This window comes from Heterodontus francisci, chromosome 27 (genome assembly GCF_036365525.1).
Source record: "Heterodontus francisci isolate sHetFra1 chromosome 27, sHetFra1.hap1, whole genome shotgun sequence".
Taxonomy (NCBI): Eukaryota; Metazoa; Chordata; class Chondrichthyes; order Heterodontiformes; family Heterodontidae; genus Heterodontus; species Heterodontus francisci.
This window is the reverse complement of record NC_090397.1, coordinates 27,023,852-27,045,325: the sequence shown is the minus strand read 5'-3', so window position 1 is coordinate 27,045,325 and position 21,474 is coordinate 27,023,852. Positions and strand designations below refer to the sequence as shown.

At 41.6% G+C, this 21,474-nt stretch overlaps 1 protein-coding gene across 1 annotated transcript in view; it reads right to left on the bottom strand.

Moving 5' to 3' along the window:
- LOC137384929 (mucin-2-like) overlaps nt 1-20,193 on the bottom strand; it is a 111,947-nt gene extending 91,754 nt beyond the window's left edge. Inside the window, exons 1-17 of the mRNA XM_068059638.1 lie at nt 20,121-20,193; nt 19,973-20,029; nt 17,650-17,703; nt 17,517-17,558; nt 16,070-16,123; nt 15,922-15,978; nt 13,599-13,652; nt 12,019-12,072; nt 11,871-11,927; nt 9,548-9,601; nt 9,415-9,456; nt 7,968-8,021; nt 7,820-7,876; nt 5,497-5,550; nt 5,364-5,405; nt 2,266-2,319; nt 2,118-2,174 (exon numbers count right to left, since the gene is read on the bottom strand). Of these exons, the coding sequence (XP_067915739.1) occupies nt 2,118-2,174; nt 2,266-2,319; nt 5,364-5,405; nt 5,497-5,550; nt 7,820-7,876; nt 7,968-8,021; nt 9,415-9,456; nt 9,548-9,601; nt 11,871-11,927; nt 12,019-12,072; nt 13,599-13,652; nt 15,922-15,978; nt 16,070-16,123; nt 17,517-17,558; nt 17,650-17,703; nt 19,973-20,029; nt 20,121-20,193 (916 nt within the window). The remainder of the gene's footprint in view (nt 1-2,117; nt 2,175-2,265; nt 2,320-5,363; nt 5,406-5,496; nt 5,551-7,819; nt 7,877-7,967; nt 8,022-9,414; nt 9,457-9,547; nt 9,602-11,870; nt 11,928-12,018; nt 12,073-13,598; nt 13,653-15,921; nt 15,979-16,069; nt 16,124-17,516; nt 17,559-17,649; nt 17,704-19,972; nt 20,030-20,120) is intronic.
- Nucleotides 20,194-21,474: the final 1,281 nt, after the last annotated feature.

The following is a 21,474-nucleotide window of genomic DNA, read 5'->3' as shown; positions in this document are numbered from 1 at the left end:
CCAATTCTCATTTGAATAACACCCCTCAGGACCCCTTGTCCTGCAGATCATTTCTTGGCTCAAGTTGCCTGCAAAAGCCACTTACATTTCGAGCAACAACAACTTACCTCCCATTGTGTCAACAAATGCATCATTACCTTTTGTCAACGGTATCTAGATGTTCTATTCAAGTAGAAATTACATTTTGAAGATGACATTTTATTTTCCAATGAGGAAATTCAAAAATCCCACTGAACAAATCCTACTTTTCATCATTACGTCATCAATTTATCCATGCTGAGCATTTTCCCAATTTCCGATTTACAGATATCAGGATGAATTTTACGCCCACACAAAGAGTGGGACGGTGGCCGGTTGGTGGGAAAAACGGAGCGGGAGGCTCCGGAGACCCTCCATGACCCGCACCAGCCTCCAGCACCACTTTATGTAGGGCAGTGGCGGTGAAAAATGGCCCGCCTGACCCAGGCCAATCAACGCCCGTAAGTGGCCACTTAACGGCCACTGAAGGGCTTTCACCCGCCTCCACTGGGATTTTACCCTTGGCAGGTTGGTCTCCAAGCACTGAGAGAAGCTGCCTGACAAAAGCAGGTGGCTCTCGACCGGCCCAGGGGGACCTCACGGTCGGGCACCCTGTGCACGATGGAGTGCCGCCCCTGCTACCCCAATCTCCCCCAGCACCCAATACCCCCCTCGTCCCGCCAATCGACCACCCTTGCCTCACCGTGGCCCGACTGTTTGCCCCCAGCAAGGCAACCAACACTCACCTTGGTTCCAGAGCACCCGACATCTTTCTTTAACGCTGGGCTGTTGTCTCAGCACTGGCCACTGCTCCCGGTGGCACTGCTGGGACTAAGAGCTGCCAGCCCGCTGATTGGCCGGTGCTCTCTTCGGCAGAACTTCCTACCTCAAGTGGGCGGAAATCCAGCCTCAGAGCAATTAAAGCCCGGGAACCAGAACAATACGGGTCAGGACCCCAGGTGAGGCAGAAGAGGGTTCGCTATCGACTCTTCAGTCGGTGGCCGGCTCCCGTCCGCCGAGGGTAAAGTCCCGGCCATCATTTCATCTGTCTTTAAACCACATTTTTCACATGGAAGCAAAATCCTTGACCACAATCAACACAACAGAATACTTTCTTTAGGGATTCTCCAAATTATATGCCTCTGCAAGTCACTTTCATCTCAAAACAAACAAACATTCCTGTGACTTTTGATAACCTGACATCTTCTGCTATCAGGCTTCGTGGTAATAAGTGGATTTCGATTTCTACAATTATTGACAGCAATCTCCTTGTTTGTCAAAATGCCAAAGTAAATTGCAAACTATTCCATAATTTAAACATTTCAATGTTTGGATTCTAAATACAAATAGAACCTGTCAATCCTCCGGTTCTCCATTGCTCAATACCTTTGGGGCAGTTTTCATGATTATTATCTCATTATATTAAGAAAATGTTGCCATTATTGATCTCATCAGGAAAAAGCAACACGTCATGGAGCATTCATTGAAATCATCACAGTTATGAAACCGTACTGACCTTTACCAAAAGAGAGAATTAATAATGCCAGTGATTCAAATTATCAGTAACTTTCACTTTTCAGAAAGCAATTTCATGCAAACTTCATTCAATCCCAAAATAAATGTGCATCAATAACCAGTGGGGTTAGGGAATATCAATACACTTGTGCTCACAGTAACTACCATCGGGTACGGAAAAGGTTTCAAACAGCACTGTGGGTGTACCTACCCCATATGGACTGCAGTGGTTCAAGAAGGCAGCTCAACAACACCTTCTCCAGGCCAATTAGGGATGGCCAATAAATGATGCCCTAGCCAGTGATGCCCACATCCCATGAATGGATAAAAAAAAATTACCAAATTACTACTTGCTCGTGATTTTTTCCCATCAAAAGCATTCTCAATATACAGGATGATAGAAGCCTATTCAATAAATAATATGCTCATCAACAGCAATATGTAATAATTCAATTCGTACTCTTTTATACATTTCCATAGGCAACTTCATGTGAAGAACTTCAATGATGCTCCAACAAGACACTACTGGCTGGCTTTGGCAGAGCAGTTTTCTTGTGAAAAGAAATGAGGATCATATTACTCACCAGTATACACAGTTGTCGAACATGTAGTTAGTACCGTCTCTGTGGTTGGTGCTGGTCCTATGTAGCAGAGGAAATATAACAGGGTATTAATTCATTAATTGCACAATATTAATTTTCATGTGCTGATGAGGATAAAAACAATACTCACCAGTGATGGTGGTCTCAGGAATTGTTGGTTTGGGTGGACCTGTAGTTGTTGGCCCTAAAATGTAGGGAAACATGCGCAGAGTATTAATCCACTGTTGGCTGTAAATGGATTCCTAGATTTTTTTTAGGTATCATTACTTGGTCACAGTCAAAGAGCATGCTACAAATGCTTCGACAAATACAATGAGCAGATCAATAATTACAACCCAATTATCATTTGAATAACTCCCTTCAGGAAATGTAATTCTTGTCCTTCAGAGCTTCTTTTGGCACAAGTTTCCTCCAAAAGCCACTTAAATTTCGAGCACCAATAACTTAACTCCCATGGTGTCAGCAAATATGTCGTTATCTTTTGTCAACGATATCAAGATGTTGCTTTCAAGTAAAAATTACATTGGAAAGACAACATGATTTATTTTACAAAGAAAAACTTCAAAAATCCAACTCAACAAATCCCATTTTGCATCATTACTTCATCAACTTCTCCATGTTGAGCATTTTCCCACTTTCCGATTTACAGAAATCATTTCATCTGTCATTAGAACACAGATTTCTCTTGGAAGCAACATCATTCCCCAGGTCAACAGAACAGAATATTTCCTTTAGGGAATCTCCAAATTATATGCCTCAAGCACGACCTTTTCATCTCAGAACAAACAAACATTCCTGTGACTTTTGATGACCTGACATCTTCTATCATCGTTCATGGTAATAATCACCCTCTATAAAAACAAAGGTGACCGCGGTGACTGCAACAACTACCGTGGAATCTCCCTGCTCAGCATAGTGGGGAAAGTCTTTGCTCGAGTCGCTCTGAACAGGCTCCAGAAGCTGGCCGAGCGCGTCTACCCTGAGGCACAGTGTGGCTTTCGTGCAGAGAGATCGACTATTGACATGCTGTTCTCCCTTCGTCAGATACAGGAGAAATGCCGTGAACAGCAGATGCCCCTCTACATTGCTTTCATTGATCTCACCAAAGCCTTTGACCTCGTCAGCAGACGTGGTCTCTTCAGACTACTAGAAAAGATCGGATGTCCACCAAAGCTACTAAGTATCATCACCTCATTCCATGACAATATGAAAGGCACAATTCAACATGGTGGCTCCTCATGAGAGCCCTTTCCTATCCTGAGTGGTGTGAAACAGGGCTGTGTTCTCGCACCCACACTTTTTGGGATTTTCTTCTCCCTGCTGCTTTCACATGCGTTCAAATCCTCTGAAGAAGGAATTTTCCTCCACACAAGATCAGGGGGCAGGTTGTTCAACCTTGCCCGTCTAAGAGCGAAGTCCAAAGTACGGAAAGTCCTCATCAGAGAACTCCTCTTTGCTGACGATGCTGCTTTAACATCTCACACTGAAGAATGCCTGCAGAGTCTCATCGACAGGTTTGCGTCTGCCTGCAATGAATTTGGCCTAACCATCAGCCTCAAGAAAACGAACATCATGGGGCAGGATGTCAGAAATGCTCCATCCATCAATATTGGCGACCACGCTCTGGAAGTGGTTCAAGAGCTCACCTACCTAGGCTCAACTATCACCAGTAACCTGTCTCTAGATGCAGAAATCAACAAGCGCATGGGTAAGGCTTCCACTGCTATGTTCAGACTGGCCAAGAGAGTGTGGGAAAATGGCGCACTGACACGGAACACAAAAGTCCGATTGTATCAGGCCTGTGTCCTCAGTACCTTGCTCTACGGCAGCGAGGCCTGGACAACGTATGCCAGCCAAGAGCGACGTCTCAATTCATTCCATCTTCGCTGCCTTCGGAGAATACTTGGCATCAGGTGGCAGGACTATATCTCCAACACAGAAGTCCTTGAAGCGGCCAACATCCCCAGCTTATACACACTACTGAGTCAGCGGCGCTTGAGATGGCTTGGCCATGTGAGCCGCATGGAAGATGGCAGGATCCCCAAAGACACATTATACAGTGAGCTCGCCACTGGTATCAGACCCACCGGCTGTCCATGTCTCCGTTATAAAGACGTCTGCAAACGCGACATGAAATCGTGTGACATTGATCACAAGTCGTGGGAGTCAGTTGCCAGCATTCGCCAGAGATGGCGGGCAGCCATAAAGACAGGGCTAAATTGTGGCGAGTCGAAGAGACTTAGTAGTTGGCAGGAAAAAAGACAGAGGCGCAAGGGGAGAGCCAACTGTGCAACAGCCCCAACAAACAAATTTCTCTGCAGCACCTGTGGAAGAGCCTGTCACTCCAGAATTGGCCTTTATAGCCACTCCAGGCGCTGCTTCACAAACCACTGACCACCTCCAGGCGCGTATCCATTGTCTCTCGAGATAAGGAGGCCCAAAAGAAAAAAAAGAAAAAAAAAGAAACATCTTCTATCATCGTTCATGGTAATAAGTGGATTTAGCTTCTGCAACTATTGACAGCAATCTCCTCCTTCTCCAAAATGCAAATGTAAATTGCAAACAATTCCAATATTTAACAATTTCAATATTTGCAATCGAAATGCAAATACAGCCTGCCAATTCTCCTGTTCTCCATTGCTCAATACATTTAGCAAGGTTTTCATGATTATTATCTCATTATATTAAAATTTTTTGCCATTATTGATCATATCAGGCAAGAGCAACACATCATGGAGCATCCATTAAAATCATCACAGTTATTAAACCATACTGAACTTTTCCAAAAGTCAAAATTAACAATGCCAGTGATTCAGATTATCAGGCAACTTACACTTTTCGGAAAGTTATTTAACGCAAAGTTCATTCAATCACAAAATAAATGTGCATCAATAACCAGTGGCATAAAGGAAGACCAACACACTTGTGCTCACAGTTATGACCATAGGGCATAGAAAATGCTTCAAACAAGACATCAAGCCCAAACTATTTGTTATCGTTTGATATGTTTCCCATCAGAAAGCATTGCCAATATAGAGGATGAAAGAAACATATTCAATAAATAATAAGCTTATCAACAGCAATATGCAACAACTCAGTTCGGACTCTTTTATACATTTCCATATGCAACTTCATGTGAAGAACTTCAGGGATGCTCCAACAAGACTCTTTACTGGCTGGCATTTGGCAGAGCAGATTTCTTGTCAAAATAAGGAACATATTACTCACCAGTATACACAGTTGTAGGTCTCACTGTGATTGGTGTTGGTCCTATGTAGCAGAGCAAATATTACAGAGTATTAATTCATTAATTGCACAAAATCAATTTTCATGTGATGATGAGGATAAAAACAATACTCACCTGTGATGGTGGTCTCAGAAATTGTTGGTTTGGGTGGCACTGCAGTTGTTGGCCCTAAAATGTAGGGAAAAATTCGCAGAGTATTAATTCACTGTTGGCTGTAAATGGATTCCTAGATTTTTTTAGGTATCATTACTTGGTCACAGCCAAACAGCAATCTACAAATACTTCTACAAATACAATGAGCAGATCAATAATTACAGCCCAATTCTCATTTGAATAACACCCCTCGGGACCCCTTGTCCTGCAGATCATCTCTTGGCTCAAGTTGCCTGCAAAAGCCACTTACATTTCGAGCAACAACAACTTACCTCCCATTGTGTCAACAAATGCATCATTACCTTTTGTCAACGGTATCTAGATGTTCTATTCAAGTAGAAATTACATTTTGAAGATGACATTTTATTTTCCAAAGAGGAAATTCAAAAATCCCACTGAACACATCCTACTTTTCATCATTACGTCATCAATTTATCCATGCTGAGCATTTTCCCAATTTCCGATTTACAGAATTCAGGATGAATTTTACGCCCACACAAAGAGCGGGACGGTGGCGGGTTGGTGGGAAAAAATGAGCAGGAGGCTCCGGAGACCATCCTTGACCCGCTCCAGCCTCCGCCACCACTTTATGTAGGGCAGTGGCGGTGAAAAATGGCCCGCCTGACCCAGGCCAATCAACGCCCGTAAGTGGCCACTTAACGGCCACTTAAGGGCTTTCACCCGCCTCCACAGGGATTTTACCCGTGGCAGGTTGGTCGCCAAGCACTGAGAGAAGCTGCCTGACAAAAGCAGGTGGCTCTCGACCGGCCCAGGGGGACCTCACGGTCAGGCACCCTGTGCACGATGGAGTGCCACCCCTGCTACCCCAATCTCCCCCAGCACCCAATACCCACCTAGTCCCGCCAATCGACCACCCTTGCCTCGCCGGGGCCCGACTGTTTGCCTCCAGCGAGGCAACCAACACTCACCTTGGTTCCAGAGCACCCGACATCTTTTTCTAACGTTGGGCTGTTGTCTCAGCACTGGCCACTGCTCCCGGTGGCACTGCTGGGACTAAGAGCTGCCAGCCCGCTGATTGGCCGGTGCTCTCTTCGGCAGAACTTCCTACCTCAAGCGGGCGGAAATCCAGCCTCAGAGCAAGTAAAGCCCGGGAACCAGAACAATATGGGTCAGGACCCCAGGTGAGGCAGAAGAGGGTTCGCTATCGACTCTTCAGTCGCTGGCCGGCTCCCGTCCGCCGAGGGTAAAGTCCCGGCCATCATTTCATCTGTCTTTAAACCACATTTTTCACATGGAAGCAAAATCCTTGACCACAATCAACACAACAGAATACTTTCTTTAGGGATTCTCCAAATTATATGCCTCTGCAAGTCACTTTCATCTCAGAACAAACAAACATTCCTGTGACTTTTGATAACCTGACATCTTCTGCTATCAGGCTTCGTGGTAATAAGTGGATTTGGATTTCTACAATTATTGACAGCAATCTCCTCGTTTGTCAAAATGCCAAAGTAAATTGCAAACTATTCCATAATTTAAACATTTCAATGTTTGGATTCTAAATACAAATAGAACCTGTCAATCCTCCGGTTCTCCATTGCTCAATACCTTTGGGGCAGTTTTCATGATTATTATCTCATTATATTAAGAAAATGTTGCCATTATTGATCTCATCAGGAAAAAGCAACACGTCATGGAGCATTCATTGAAATCATCACAGTTATGAAACCGTACTGACCTTTACCAAAAGAGAGAATTAATAATGCCAGTGATTCAAATTATCAGTAACTTTCACTTTTCAGAAAGCAATTTCATGCAAACTTCATTCAATCCCAAAATAAATGTGCATCAATAACCAGTGGGGTTAGGGAATATCAATACACTTGTGCTCACAGTAACTACCATCGGGCACGGAAAAGGTTTCAAACAGCACTGTGGGTGTACCTACCCCACATGGACTGCAGTGGTTCAAGAAGGCAGCTCAACAACACCTTCTCCAGGCCAATTAGGGATGGCCAATAAATGATGCCCTAGCCAGTGATGCCCACATCCCATGAATGGATAAAAAAAAATTACCAAATTACTATTTGCTCGTGATTTTTTCCCATCAAAAGCATTCTCAATATACAGGATGATAGAAGCCTATTCAATAAATAATATGCTCATCAACAGCAATATGTAATAATTCAATTCGTACTCTTTTATACATTTCCATAGGCAACTTCATGTGAAGAACTTCAATGATGCTCCAACAAGACACTTTACTGGCTGGCTTTGGCAGAGCAGATTTCTTGTGAAAAGAAATGAGGATCATATTACTCACCAGTATACACAGTTGTCGAACATGTAGTTAGTACCGTCTCTGTGGTTGGTGCTGGTCCTATGTAGCAGAGGAAATATAACAGGGTATTAATTCATTAATTGCACAATATTAATTTTCATGTGCTGATGAGGATAAAAACAATACTCACCAGTGATGGTGGTCTCAGGAATTGTTGGTTTGGGTGGCCCTGTAGTTGTTGGCCCTAAAATGTAGGGAAACATTCGCAGAGTATTAATCCACTGTTGGCTGTAAATGGATTCCTAGATTTTTTTTTGGTATCATTACTTGGTCACAGTCAAAGAGCATGCTACAAATGCTTCGACAAATACAATGAGCAGATCAATAATTACAACCCAATTATCATTTGAATAACTCCCTTCAGGAAATGTAAATCTTGTCCTTCAGAGCTTCTCTTGGCACAAGTTTCCTCCAAAAGCCACTTAAATTTCGAGCACCAATAACTTAACTCCCATGGTGTCAGCAAATATGTCGTTATCTTTTGTCAACGATATCAAGATGTTGCTTTCAAGTAAAAATTACATTGGAAAGACAACATGATTTATTTTACAAAGAAAAACTTCAAAAATCCAACTCAACAAATCCCATTTTGCATCATTACTTCATCAATTTCTCCATGTTGAGCATTTTCCCACTTTCCGATTTACAGAAATCATTTCATCTGTCATTAGAACACAGATTTCTCTTGGAAGCAACATCATTCCCCAGGTCAACAGAACAGTATATTTCCTTTAGGGAATCTCCAAATTATATGCCTCAAGCACGTCCTTTTCATCTCAGAACAAACAAACATTCCTGTGACTTTTGATGACCTGACATCTTCTATCATCGTTCATGGTAAGAAGTGGATTTAGCTTCTGCAACTATTGACAGCAATCTCCTCCTTCTCCAAAATGCAAATGTAAATTGCAAACAATTCCAATATTTAACAATTTCAATATTTGGAATCGAAATACAAATACAGCCTGCCAATTCTCCTGTTCTCCATTGCTCAATACATTTAGCAAGGTTTTCATGATTATTATCTCATTATATTAAAATTTTTTGCCATTATTGATCATATCAGGCAAGAGCAACACATCATGGAGCATCCATTAAAATCAGCACAGTTATTAAACCTTACTGAACTTTTCAAAAAGTCAAAATTAACAATGCCAGTGATTCAGATTATCAGGCAACTTACACTTTTCGGAAAGTTATTTAACGCAAAGTTCATTCAATCACAAAATAAATGTGCATCAATAACCAGTGGCATAAAGGAAGACCAACACACTTGTGCTCACAGTTATGACCATAGGCACAGAAAATGCTTCAAACAAGACATCAAGCCAAAACTATTTGTTATCGTTTGATATGTTTCCCATCAGAAAGCATTGCCAATATAGAGGATGAAAGAAACATATTCAATAAATAATAAGCTTATCAACAGCAATATGCAACAACTCAGTTCGGACTCTTTTATACATTTCCAAATGCAACTTCATGTGAAGAACTTCAGGGATGCTCCAACAAGACTCTTTACTGGCTGGCATTTGGCAGAGCAGATTTCTTGTCAAAATAAGGAACATATTACTCACCAGTATACACAGTTGTAGGTCTCACTGTGATTGGTGTTGGTCCTATGTAGCAGAGCAAATATTACAGAGTATTAATTCATTAATTGCACAAAATCAATTTTCATGTGATGATGAGGATAAAAACAATACTCACCTGTGATGGTGGTCTCAGAAATTGTTGGTTTGGGTGGCACTGCAGTTGTTGGCCCTAAAATGTAGGGGAAAATTCGCAGAGTATTAATTCACTGTTGGCTGTAAATGGATTCCTAGACTTTTTTAGGTATCATTACTTGGTCACAGCCAAACAGCAATCTACAAATACTTCTACAAATACAATGAGCAGATCAATAATTACAGCCCAATTCTCATTTGAATAACACCCCTCGGGACCCCTTGTCCTGCAGATCATCTCTTGGCTCAAGTTGCCTGCAAAAGCCACTTACATTTCGAGCAACAACAAATTACCTCCCATTGTGTCAACAAATGCATCATTACCTTTTGTCAACGGTATCTAGATGTTCTATTCAAGTAGAAATTACATTTTGAAGATGACATTTTATTTTCCAATGAGGAAATTCAAAAATCCCACTGAACAAATCCTACTTTTCATCATTACGTCATCAATTTATCCATGCTGAGCATTTTCCCAATTTCCGATTTACAGATATCAGGATGAATTTTACGCCCACACAAAGAGTGGGACGGTGGCCGGTTGGTGGGAAAAACGGAGCGGGAGGCTCCGGAGACCTTCCATGACCCGCTCCAGCCTCCGCCACCACTTTATGTAGGGCAGTGGCGGTGAAAAATGGCCCGCCTGACCCAGGCCAATCAACGCCCGTAAGTGGCCACTTAACGGCCACTGAAGGGCTTTCACCCGCCTCCACTGGGATTTTACCCTTGGCAGGTTGGTCTCCAAGCACTGAGAGAAGCTGCCTGACAAAAGCAGGTGGCTCTCGACCGGCCCAGGGGGACCTCACGGTCGGGCACCCTGTGCACGATGGAGTGCCGCCCCTGCTACCCCAATCTCCCCCAGCACCCAATACCCCCCTCGTCCCGCCAATCGACCACCCTTGCCTCACCGGGGCCCGACTGTTTGCCCCCAGCAAGGCAACCAACACTCACCTTGGTTCCAGAGCACCCGACATCTTTCTTTAACGCTGGGCTGTTGTCTCAGCACTGGCCACTGCTCCCGGTGGCACTGCTGGGACTAAGAGCTGCCAGCCCGCTGATTGGCCGGTGCTCTCTTCGGCAGAACTTCCTACCTCAAGTGGGCGGAAATCCAGCCTCAGAGCAATTAAAGCCCGGGAACCAGAACAATACGGGTCAGGACCCCAGGTGAGGCAGAAGAGGGTTCGCTATCGACTCTTCAGTCGGTGGCCGGCTCCCGTCCGCCGAGGGTAAAGTCCCGGCCATCATTTCATCTGTCTTTAAACCACATTTTTCACATGGAAGCAAAATCCTTGACCACAATCAACACAACAGAATACTTTCTTTAGGGATTCTCCAAATTATATGCCTCTGCAAGTCACTTTCATCTCAAAACAAACAAACATTCCTGTGACTTTTGATAACCTGACATCTTCTGCTATCAGGCTTCGTGGTAATAAGTGGATTTCGATTTCTACAATTATTGACAGCAATCTCCTTGTTTGTCAAAATGCCAAAGTAAATTGCAAACTATTCCATAATTTAAACATTTCAATGTTTGGATTCTAAATACAAATAGAACCTGTCAATCCTCCGGTTCTCCATTGCTCAATACCTTTGGGGCAGTTTTCATGATTATTATCTCATTATATTAAGAAAATGTTGCCATTATTGATCTCATCAGGAAAAAGCAACACGTCATGGAGCATTCATTGAAATCATCACAGTTATGAAACCGTACTGACCTTTACCAAAAGAGAGAATTAATAATGCCAGTGATTCAAATTATCAGTAACTTTCACTTTTCAGAAAGCAATTTCATGCAAACTTCATTCAATCCCAAAATAAATGTGCATCAATAACCAGTGGGGTTAGGGAATATCAATACACTTGTGCTCACAGTAACTACCATCGGGCACGGAAAAGGTTTCAAACAGCACAGTGGGTGTACCTACCCCACATGGACTGCAGTGGTTCAAGAAGGCAGCTCAACAACACCTTCTCCAGTCCAATTAGGGATGGCCAATAAATGATGCCCTAGCCAGTGATGCCCACATCCCATGAATGGATAAAAAAAAATTACCAAATTACTACTTGCTCGTGATTTTTTCCCATCAAAAGCATTCTCAATATACAGGATGATAGAAGCCTATTCAATAAATAATATGCTCATCAACGGCAATATGTAATAATTCAATTCGTACTCTTTTATACATTTCCATAGGCAACTTCATGTGAAGAACTTCAATGATGCTCCAACAAGACACTTTACTGGCTGGCTTTGGCAGAGCAGTTTTCTTGTGAAAAGAAATGAGGATCATATTACTCACCAGTATACACAGTTGTCGAACATGTAGTTAGTACCGTCTCTGTGGTTGGTGCTGGTCCTATGTAGCAGAGGAAATATAACAGGGTATTAATTCATTAATTGCACAATATTAATTTTCATGTGCAGATGAGGATAAAAACAATACTCACCAGTGATGGTGGTCTCAGGAATTGTTGGTTTGGGTGGACCTGTAGTTGTTGGCCCTAAAATGTAGGGAAACATTCGCAGAGTATTAATCCACTGTTGGCTGTGAATGGATTCCTAGATTTTTTTAGGTATCATTACTTGGTCACAGTCAAAGAGCATGCTACAAATGCTTCGACAAATACAATGAGCAGATCAATAATTACAACCCAATTATCATTTGAATAACTCCCTTCAGGAAATGTAATTCTTGTCCTTCAGAGCTTCTCTTGGCACAAGTTTCCTCCAAAAGCCACTTAAATTTCGAGCACCAATAACTTAACTCCCATGGTGTCAGCAAATATGTCGTTATCTTTTGTCAACGATATCAAGATGTTGCTTTCAAGTAAAAATTACATTGGAAAGACAACATGATTTATTTTACAAAGAAAAACTTCAAAAATCCAACTCAACAAATCCCATTTTGCATCATTACTTCATCAACTTCTCCATGTTGAGCATTTTCCCACTTTCCGATTTACAGAAATCATTTCATCTGTCATTAGAACACAGATTTCTCTTGGAAGCAACATCATTCCCCAGGTCAACAGAACAGAATATTTCCTTTAGGGAATCTCCAAATTATATGCCTCAAGCACGTCCTTTTCATCTCAGAACAAACAAACATTCCTGTGACTTTTGATGACCTGACATCTTCTAACATCGTTCATGGTAATAAGTGGATTTAGCTTCTGCAACTATTGACAGCAATCTCCTCCTTCTCCAAAATGCAAATGTAAATTGCAAACAATTCCAATATTTAACAATTTCAATATTTGCAATCGAAATGCAAATACAGCCTGCCAATTCTCCTGTTCTCCATTGCTCAATACATTTAGCAAGGTTTTCATGATTATTATCTCATTATATTAACATTTTTTGCCATTATTGATCATATCAGGCAAGAGCAACACATCATGGAGCATCCATTAAAATCATCACAGTTATTAAACCATACTGAACTTTTCCAAAAGTCAAAATTAACAATGCCAGTGATTCAGATTATCAGGCAACTTACACTTTTCGGAAAGTTATTTAACGCAAAGTTCATTCAATCACAAAATAAATGTGCATCAATAACCAGTGGCATAAAGGAAGACCAACACACTTGTGCTCACTGTTATGACCAGAGGGCACAGAAAATGCTTCAAACAAGACATCAAGCCGAAACTATTTGTTATCGTTTGATATGTTTCCCATCAGAAAGCATTGCCAATATAGAGGATGAAAGAAACATATTCAATAAATAATAAGCTTATCAACAGCAATATGCAACAACTCAATTCGGACTCTTTTATACATTTCCATATACAACTTCATGTGAAGAACTTCAGGGATGCTCCAACAAGACTCTTTACTGGCTGGCATTTGGCAGAGCAGATTTCTTGTCAAAATAAGGAACATATTACTCACCAGTATACACAGTTGTAGGTCTCACTGGGATTGGTGTTGGTCCTATGTAGCAGAGCAAATATTACAGAGTATTAATTCATTAATTGCACAAAATCAATTTTCATGTGATGATGAGGATAAAAACAATACTCACCAGTGATGGTGGTCTCAGAAATTGTTGGTTTGGGTGGCACTGCAGTTGTTGGCCCTAAAATGTAGGGAAAAATTCGCAGAGTATTAATTCACTGTTGGCTGTAAATGGATTCCTAGACTTTTTTAGGTATCATTCCTTGGTCACAGCCAAACAGCAATCTACAAATACTTCTACAAATACAATGAGCAGATCAATAATTACAGCCCAATTCTCATTTGAATAACACCCCTCAGGACCCCTTGTCCTGCAGATCATTTCTTGGCTCAAGTTGCCTGCAAAAGCCACTTACATTTCGAGCAACAACAACTTACCTCCCATTGTGTCAACAAATGCATCATTACCTTTTGTCAACGGTATCTAGATGTTCTATTCAAGTAGAAATTACATTTTGAAGATGACATTTTATTTTCCAATGAGGAAATTCAAAAATCCCACTGAACAAATCCTACTTTTCATCATTACGTCATCAATTTATCCATGCTGAGCATTTTCCCAATTTCCGATTTACAGATATCAGGATGAATTTTACGCCCACACAAAGAGTGGGACGGTGGCCGGTTGGTGGGAAAAACGGAGCGGGAGGCTCCGGAGACCCTCCATGACCCGCACCAGCCTCCACCACCACTTTATGTAGGGCAGTGGCGGTGAAAAATGGCCCGCCTGACCCAGGCCAATCAACGCCCGTAAGTGGCCACTTAACGGCCACTGAAGGGCTTTCACCCGCCTCCACTGGGATTTTACCCTTGGCAGGTTGGTCTCCAAGCACTGAGAGAAGCTGCCTGACAAAAGCAGGTGGCTCTCGACCGGCCCAGGGGGACCTCACGGTCGGGCACCCTGTGCACGATGGAGTGCCGCCCCTGCTACCCCAATCTCCCCCAGCACCCAATACCCCCCTCGTCCCGCCAATCGACCACCCTTGCCTCACCGGGGCCCGACTGTTTGCCCCCAGCAAGGCAACCAACACTCACCTTGGTTCCAGAGCACCCGACATCTTTCTTTAACGCTGGGCTGTTGTCTCAGCACTGGCCACTGCTCCCGGTGGCACTGCTGGGACTAAGAGCTGCCAGCCCGCTGATTGGCCGGTGCTCTCTTCGGCAGAACTTCCTACCTCAAGTGGGCGGAAATCCAGCCTCAGAGCAATTAAAGCCCGGGAACCAGAACAATACGGGTCAGGACCCCAGGTGAGGCAGAAGAGGGTTCGCTATCGACTCTTCAGTCGGTGGCCGGCTCCCGTCCGCCGAGGGTAAAGTCCCGGCCATCATTTCATCTGTCTTTAAACCACATTTTTCACATGGAAGCAAAATCCTTGACCACAATCAACACAACAGAATACTTTCTTTAGGGATTCTCCAAATTATATGCCTCTGCAAGTCACTTTCATCTCAAAACAAACAAACATTCCTGTGACTTTTGATAACCTGACATCTTCTGCTATCAGGCTTCGTGGTAATAAGTGGATTTGGATTTCTACAATTATTGACAGCAATCTCCTTGTTTGTCAAAATGCCAAAGTAAATTGCAAACTATTCCATAATTTAAACATTTCAATGTTTGGATTCTAAATACAAATAGAACCTGTCAATCCTCCGGTTCTCCATTGCTCAATACCTTTGGGGCAGTTTTCATGATTATTATCTCATTATATTAAGAAAATGTTGCCATTATTGATCTCATCAGGAAAAAGCAACACGTCATGGAGCATTCATTGAAATCATCACAGTTATGAAACCGTACTGACCTTTACCAAAAGAGAGAATTAATAATGCCAGTGATTCAAATTATCAGTAACTTTCACTTTTCAGAAAGCAATTTCATGCAAACTTCATTCAATCCCAAAATAAATGTGCATCAATAACCAGTGGGGTTAGGGAATATCAATACACTTGTGCTCACAGTAACTACCATCGGGCACGGAAAAGGTTTCAAACAGCACTGTGGGTGTACCTACCCCACATGGACTGCAGTGGTTCAAGAAGGCAGCTCAACAACACCTTCTCCAGGCCAATTAGGGATGGCCAATAAATGATGCCCTAGCCAGTGATGCCCACATCCCATGAATGGATAAAAAAAAATTACCAAATTACTACTTGCTCGTGATTTTTTCCCATCAAAAGCATTCTCAATATACAGGATGATAGAAGCCTATTCAATAAATAATATGCTCATCAACAGCAATATGTAATAATTCAATTCGTACTCTTTTATACATTTCCATAGGCAACTTCATGTGAAGAACTTCAATGATGCTCCAACAAGACACTTTACTGGCTGGCTTTGGCAGAGCAGTTTTCTTGTGAAAAGAAATGAGGATCATATTACTCACCAGTATACACAGTTGTCGAACATGTAGTTAGTACCGTCTCTGTGGTTGGTGCTGGTCCTATGTAGCAGAGGAAATATAACAGGGTATTAATTCATTAATTGCACAATATTAATTTTCATGTGCTGATGAGGATAAAAACAATACTCACCAGTGATGGTGGTCTCAGGAATTGTTGGTTTGGGTGGACCTGTAGTTGTTGGCCCTAAAATGTAGGGAAACATTCGCAGAGTATTAATCCACTGTTGGCTGTAAATGGATTCCTAGATTTTTTTAGGTATCATTACTTGGTCACAGTCAAAGAGCATGCTACAAATGCTTCGACAAATACAATGAGCAGATCAATAATTACAACCCAATTATCATTTGAATAACTCCCTTCAGGAAATGTAATTCTTGTCCTTCAGAGCTTCTCTTGGCACAAGTTTCCTCCAAAAGCCACTTAAATTTCGAGCACCAATAACTTAACTCCCATGGTGTCAGCAAATATGTCGTTATCTTTTGTCAACGATATCAAGATGTTGCTTTCAAGTAAAAATTACATTGGAAAGACAACATGATTTATTTTACAAAGAAAAACTTCAAAAATCCAACTCAACAAATCCCATTTTGCATCATTACTTCATCAATTTCTCCATGTTGAGCATTTTCCCACTTTCCGATTTACAGAAATCATTTCATCTGTCATTAGAACACAGATTTCTCTTGGAAGCAACATCATTCCCCAGGTCAACAGAACAGAATATTTCCTTTAGGGAATCTCCAAATTATATGCCTCAAGCACGACCTTTTCATCTCAGAACAAACAAACATTCCTGTGACTTTTGATGACCTGACATCTTCTATCATCGTTCATGGTAATAAGTGGATTTAGCTTCTGCAACTATTGACAGCAATCTCCTCCTTCTCCAAAATGCAAATGTAAATTGCAAACAATTCCAATATTTAACAATTTCAATATTTGCAATCGAAATGCAAATACAGCCTGCCAATTCTCCTGTTCTCCATTGCTCAATACATTTAGCAAGGTTTTCATGATTATTATCTCATTATATTAAAATTTTTTGCCATTATTGATCATATCAGGCAAGAGCAACACATCATGGAGCATCCATTAAAATCATCACAGTTATTAAACCATACTGAACTTTTCCAAAAGTCAAAATTAACAATGCCAGTGATTCAGATTATCAGGCAACTTACACTTTTCGGAAAGTTATTTAACGCAAAGTTCATTCAATCACAAAATAAATGTGCATCAATAACCAGTGGCATAAAGGAAGACCAACACACTTGTGCTCACTGTTATGACCAGAGGGCACAGAAAATGCTTCAAACAAGACATCAAGCCGAAACTATTTGTTATCGTTTGATATGTTTCCCATCAGAAAGCATTGCCAATATAGAGGATGAAAGAAACATATTCAATAAATAATAAGCTTATCAACAGCAATATGCAACAACTCAGTTCGGACTCTTTTATACATTTCCATATACAACTTCATGTGAAGAACTTCAGGGATGCTCCAACAAGACTCTTTACTGGCTGGCATTTGGCAGAGCAGATTTCTTGTCAAAATAAGGAACATATTACTCACCAGTATACACAGTTGTAGGTCTCACTGTGATTGGTGTTGGTCCTATGTAGCAGAGCAAATATTACAGAGTATTAATTCATTAATTGCACAAAATCAATTTTCATGTGATGATGAGGATAAAAACAATACTCACCAGTGATGGTGGTCTCAGAAATTGTTGGTTTGGGTGGCACTGCAGTTGTTGGCCCTAAAATGTAGGGAAAAATTCGCAGAGTATTAATTCACTGTTGGCTGTAAATGGATTCCTAGACTTTTTTAGGTATCATTCCTTGGTCACAGCCAAACAGCAATCTACAAATACTTCTACAAATACAATGAGCAGATCAATAATTACAGCCCAATTCTCATTTGAATAACACCCCTCGGGACCCCTTGTCCTGCAGATCATTTCTTGGCTCAAGTTGCCTGCAAAAGCCACTTACATTTCGAGCAACAACAACTTACCTCCCATTGTGTCAACAAATGCATCATTACCTTTTGTCAACGGTATCTAGATGTTCTATTCAAGTAGAAATTACATTTTGAAGATGACATTTTATTTTCCAATGAGGAAATTCAAAAATCCCACTGAACAAATCCTACTTTTCATCATTACGTCATCAATTTATCCATGCTGAGCATTTTCCCAATTTCCGATTTACAGATATCAGGATGAATTTTACGCCCACACAAAGAGTGGGACGGTGGCCGGTTGGTGGGAAAAACGGAGTGGGAGGCTCCGGAGACCCTCCATGACCCGCACCAGCCTCCACCACCACTTTATGTAGGGCAGTGGCGGTGAATAATGGCCCGCCTGACCCAGGCCAATCAACGCCCGTAAGTGGCCACTTAACGGCCACTGAAGGGCTTTCACCCGCCTCCACTGGGATTTTACCCTTGGCAGGTTGGTCTCCAAGCACTGAGAGAAGCTGCCTGACAAAAGCAGGTGGCTCTCGACCGGCCCAGGGGGACCTCACGGTCGGGCACCCTGTGCACGATGGAGTGCCGCCCCTGCTACCCCAATCTCCCCCAGCACCCAATACCCCCCTCGTCCCGCCAATCGACCACCCTTGCCTCACCGGGGCCCGACTGTTTGCCCCCAGCAAGGCAACCAACACTCACCTTGGTTCCAGAGCACCCGACATCTTTCTTTAACGCTGGGCTGTTGTCTCAGCACTGGCCACTGCTCCCGGTGGCACTGCTGGGACTAAGAGCTGCCAGCCCGCTGATTGGCCGGTGCTCTCTTCGGCAGAACTTCCTACCTCAAGTGGGCGGAAATCCAGCCTCAGAGCAATTAAAGCCCGGGAACCAGAACAATACGGGTCAGGACCCCAGGTGAGGCAGAAGAGGGTTCGCTATCGACTCTTCAGTCGGTGGCCGGCTCCCGTCCGCCGAGGGTAAAGTCCCGGCCATCATTTCATCTGTCTTTAAACCACATTTTTCACATGGAAGCAAAATCCTTGACCACAATCAACACAACAGAATACTTTCTTTAGGGATTCTCCAAATTATATGCCTCTGCAAGTCACTTTCATCTCAAAACAAACAAACATTCCTGTGACTTTTGATAACCTGACATCTTCTGCTATCAGGCTTCGTGGTAATAAGTGGATTTCGATTTCTACAATTATTGACAGCAATCTCCTTGTTTGTCAAAATGCCAAAGTAAATTGCAAACTATTCCATAATTTAAACATTTCAATGTTTGGATTCTAAATACAAATAGAACCTGTCAATCCTCCGGTTCTCCATTGCTCAATACCTTTGGGGCAGTTTTCATGATTATTATCTCATTATATTAAGAAAATGTTGCCATTATTGATCTCATCAGGAAAAAGCAACACGTCATGGAGCATTCATTGAAATCATCACAGTTATGAAACCGTACTGACCTTTACCAAAAGAGAGAATTAATAATGCCAGTGATTCAAATTATCAGTAACTTTCACTTTTCAGAAAGCAATTTCATGCAAACTTCATTCAATCCCAAAATAAATGTGCATCAATAACCAGTGGGGTTAGGGAATATCAATACACTTGTGCTCACAGTAACTACCATCGGGCACGGAAAAGGTTTCAAACAGCACTGTGGGTGTACCTACCCCACATGGACTGCAGTGGTTCAAGAAGGCAGCTCAACAACACCTTCTCCAGGCCAATTAGGGATGGCCAATAAATGATGCCCTAGCCAGTGATGCCCACATCCCATGAATGGATAAAAAAAAATTACCAAATTACTACTTGCTCGTGATTTTTTCCCATCAAAAGCATTCTCAATATACAGGATGATAGAAGCCTATTCAATAAATAATATGCTCATCAACAGCAATATGTAATAATTCAATTCGTACTCTTTTATACATTTCCATAGGCAACTTCATGTGAAGAACTTCAATGATGCTCCAACAAGACACTTTACTGGCTGGCTTTGGCAGAGCAGATTTCTTGTGGAAAGAAATGAGGATCATATTACTCACCAGTATACACAGTTGTCGAACATGTAGTTAGTACCGTCTCTGTGGTTGGTGCTGGTCCTATGTAGCAGAGGAAATATAACAGGGTATTAATTCATGAATTGCACAATATTAATTTTCATGTGCTGATGAGGATAAAAACAATACTCACCAGTGATGGTGGTCTCAGGAATTGTTGGTTTGGGTGGACCTGTAGTTGTTGGCCCTAAAATGTAGGGAAACATTCGCAGAGTATTAATCCACTGTTGGCTGTAAATGGATTCCTAGATTTTTTTAGGTATCATTACTTGGTCACAGTCAAAGAGCATGCTACAAATGCTTCGACAAATACAATGAGCAGATCAATAATTACAACCCAATTATCATTTGAATAACTCCCTTCAGGAAATGTAATTCTTGTCCTTCAGAGCTTCTCTTGGCACAAGTTTCCTCCAAAAGCCACTTAAATTTCGAGCACCAATAACTTAACTCCCATGGTGTCAGCAAATATGTCGTTATCTTTTGTCAACGATATCAAGATGTTGCTTTCAAGTAAAAATTACATTGGAAAGACAACATGATTTATTTTACAAAGAAAAACTTCAAAAATCCAACTCAACAAATCCCATTTTGCATCATTACTTCATCAACTTCTCCATGTTGAGCATTTTCCCACTTTCCGATTTACAGAAATCATTTCATCTGTCATTAGAACACAGATTTCTCTTGGAAGCAACATCATTCCCCAGGTCAACAGAACAGAATATTTCCTTTAGGGAATCTCCAAATTATATGCCTCAAGCACGACCTTTTCATCTCAGAACAAACAAACATTCCTGTGACTTTTGATGACCTGACATCTTCTAACATCGTTCATGGTAATAAGTGGATTTAGCTTCTGCAACTATTGACAGCAATCTCCTCCTTCTCCAAAATGCAAATGTAAATTGCAAACAATTCCAATATTTAACAATTTCAATATTTGCAATCGAAATACAAATACAGCCTGCCAATTCTCAATACATTTAGCAAGGTTTTCATGATTATTATCTCATTATATTAAAATTTTTTGCCATTATTGATCATATCAGGCAAGAGCAACACATCATGGAGCATCCATTAAAATCATCACAGTTATTAAACCATACTGAACTTTTCCAAAAGTCAAAATTAACAATGCCAGTGATTCAGATTATCAGGCAACTTACACTTTTCGGAAAGTTATTTAACGCAAAGTTCATTCAATCACAAAATAAATGTGCATCAATAACCAGTGGCATAAAGGAAGACCAACACACTTGTGCTCACTGTTCTGACCAGAGGGCACAGAAAATGCTTCAAACAAGACATCAAGCCGAAACTATTTGTTATCGTTTGATATGTTTCCCATCAGAAAGCATTGCCAAAATAGAGGATGAAAGAAACATATTCAATAAATAATAAGCTTATCAACAGCAATATGCAACAACTCAGTTCGGACTCTTTTATACATTTCCATATACAACTTCATGTGAAGAACTTCAGGG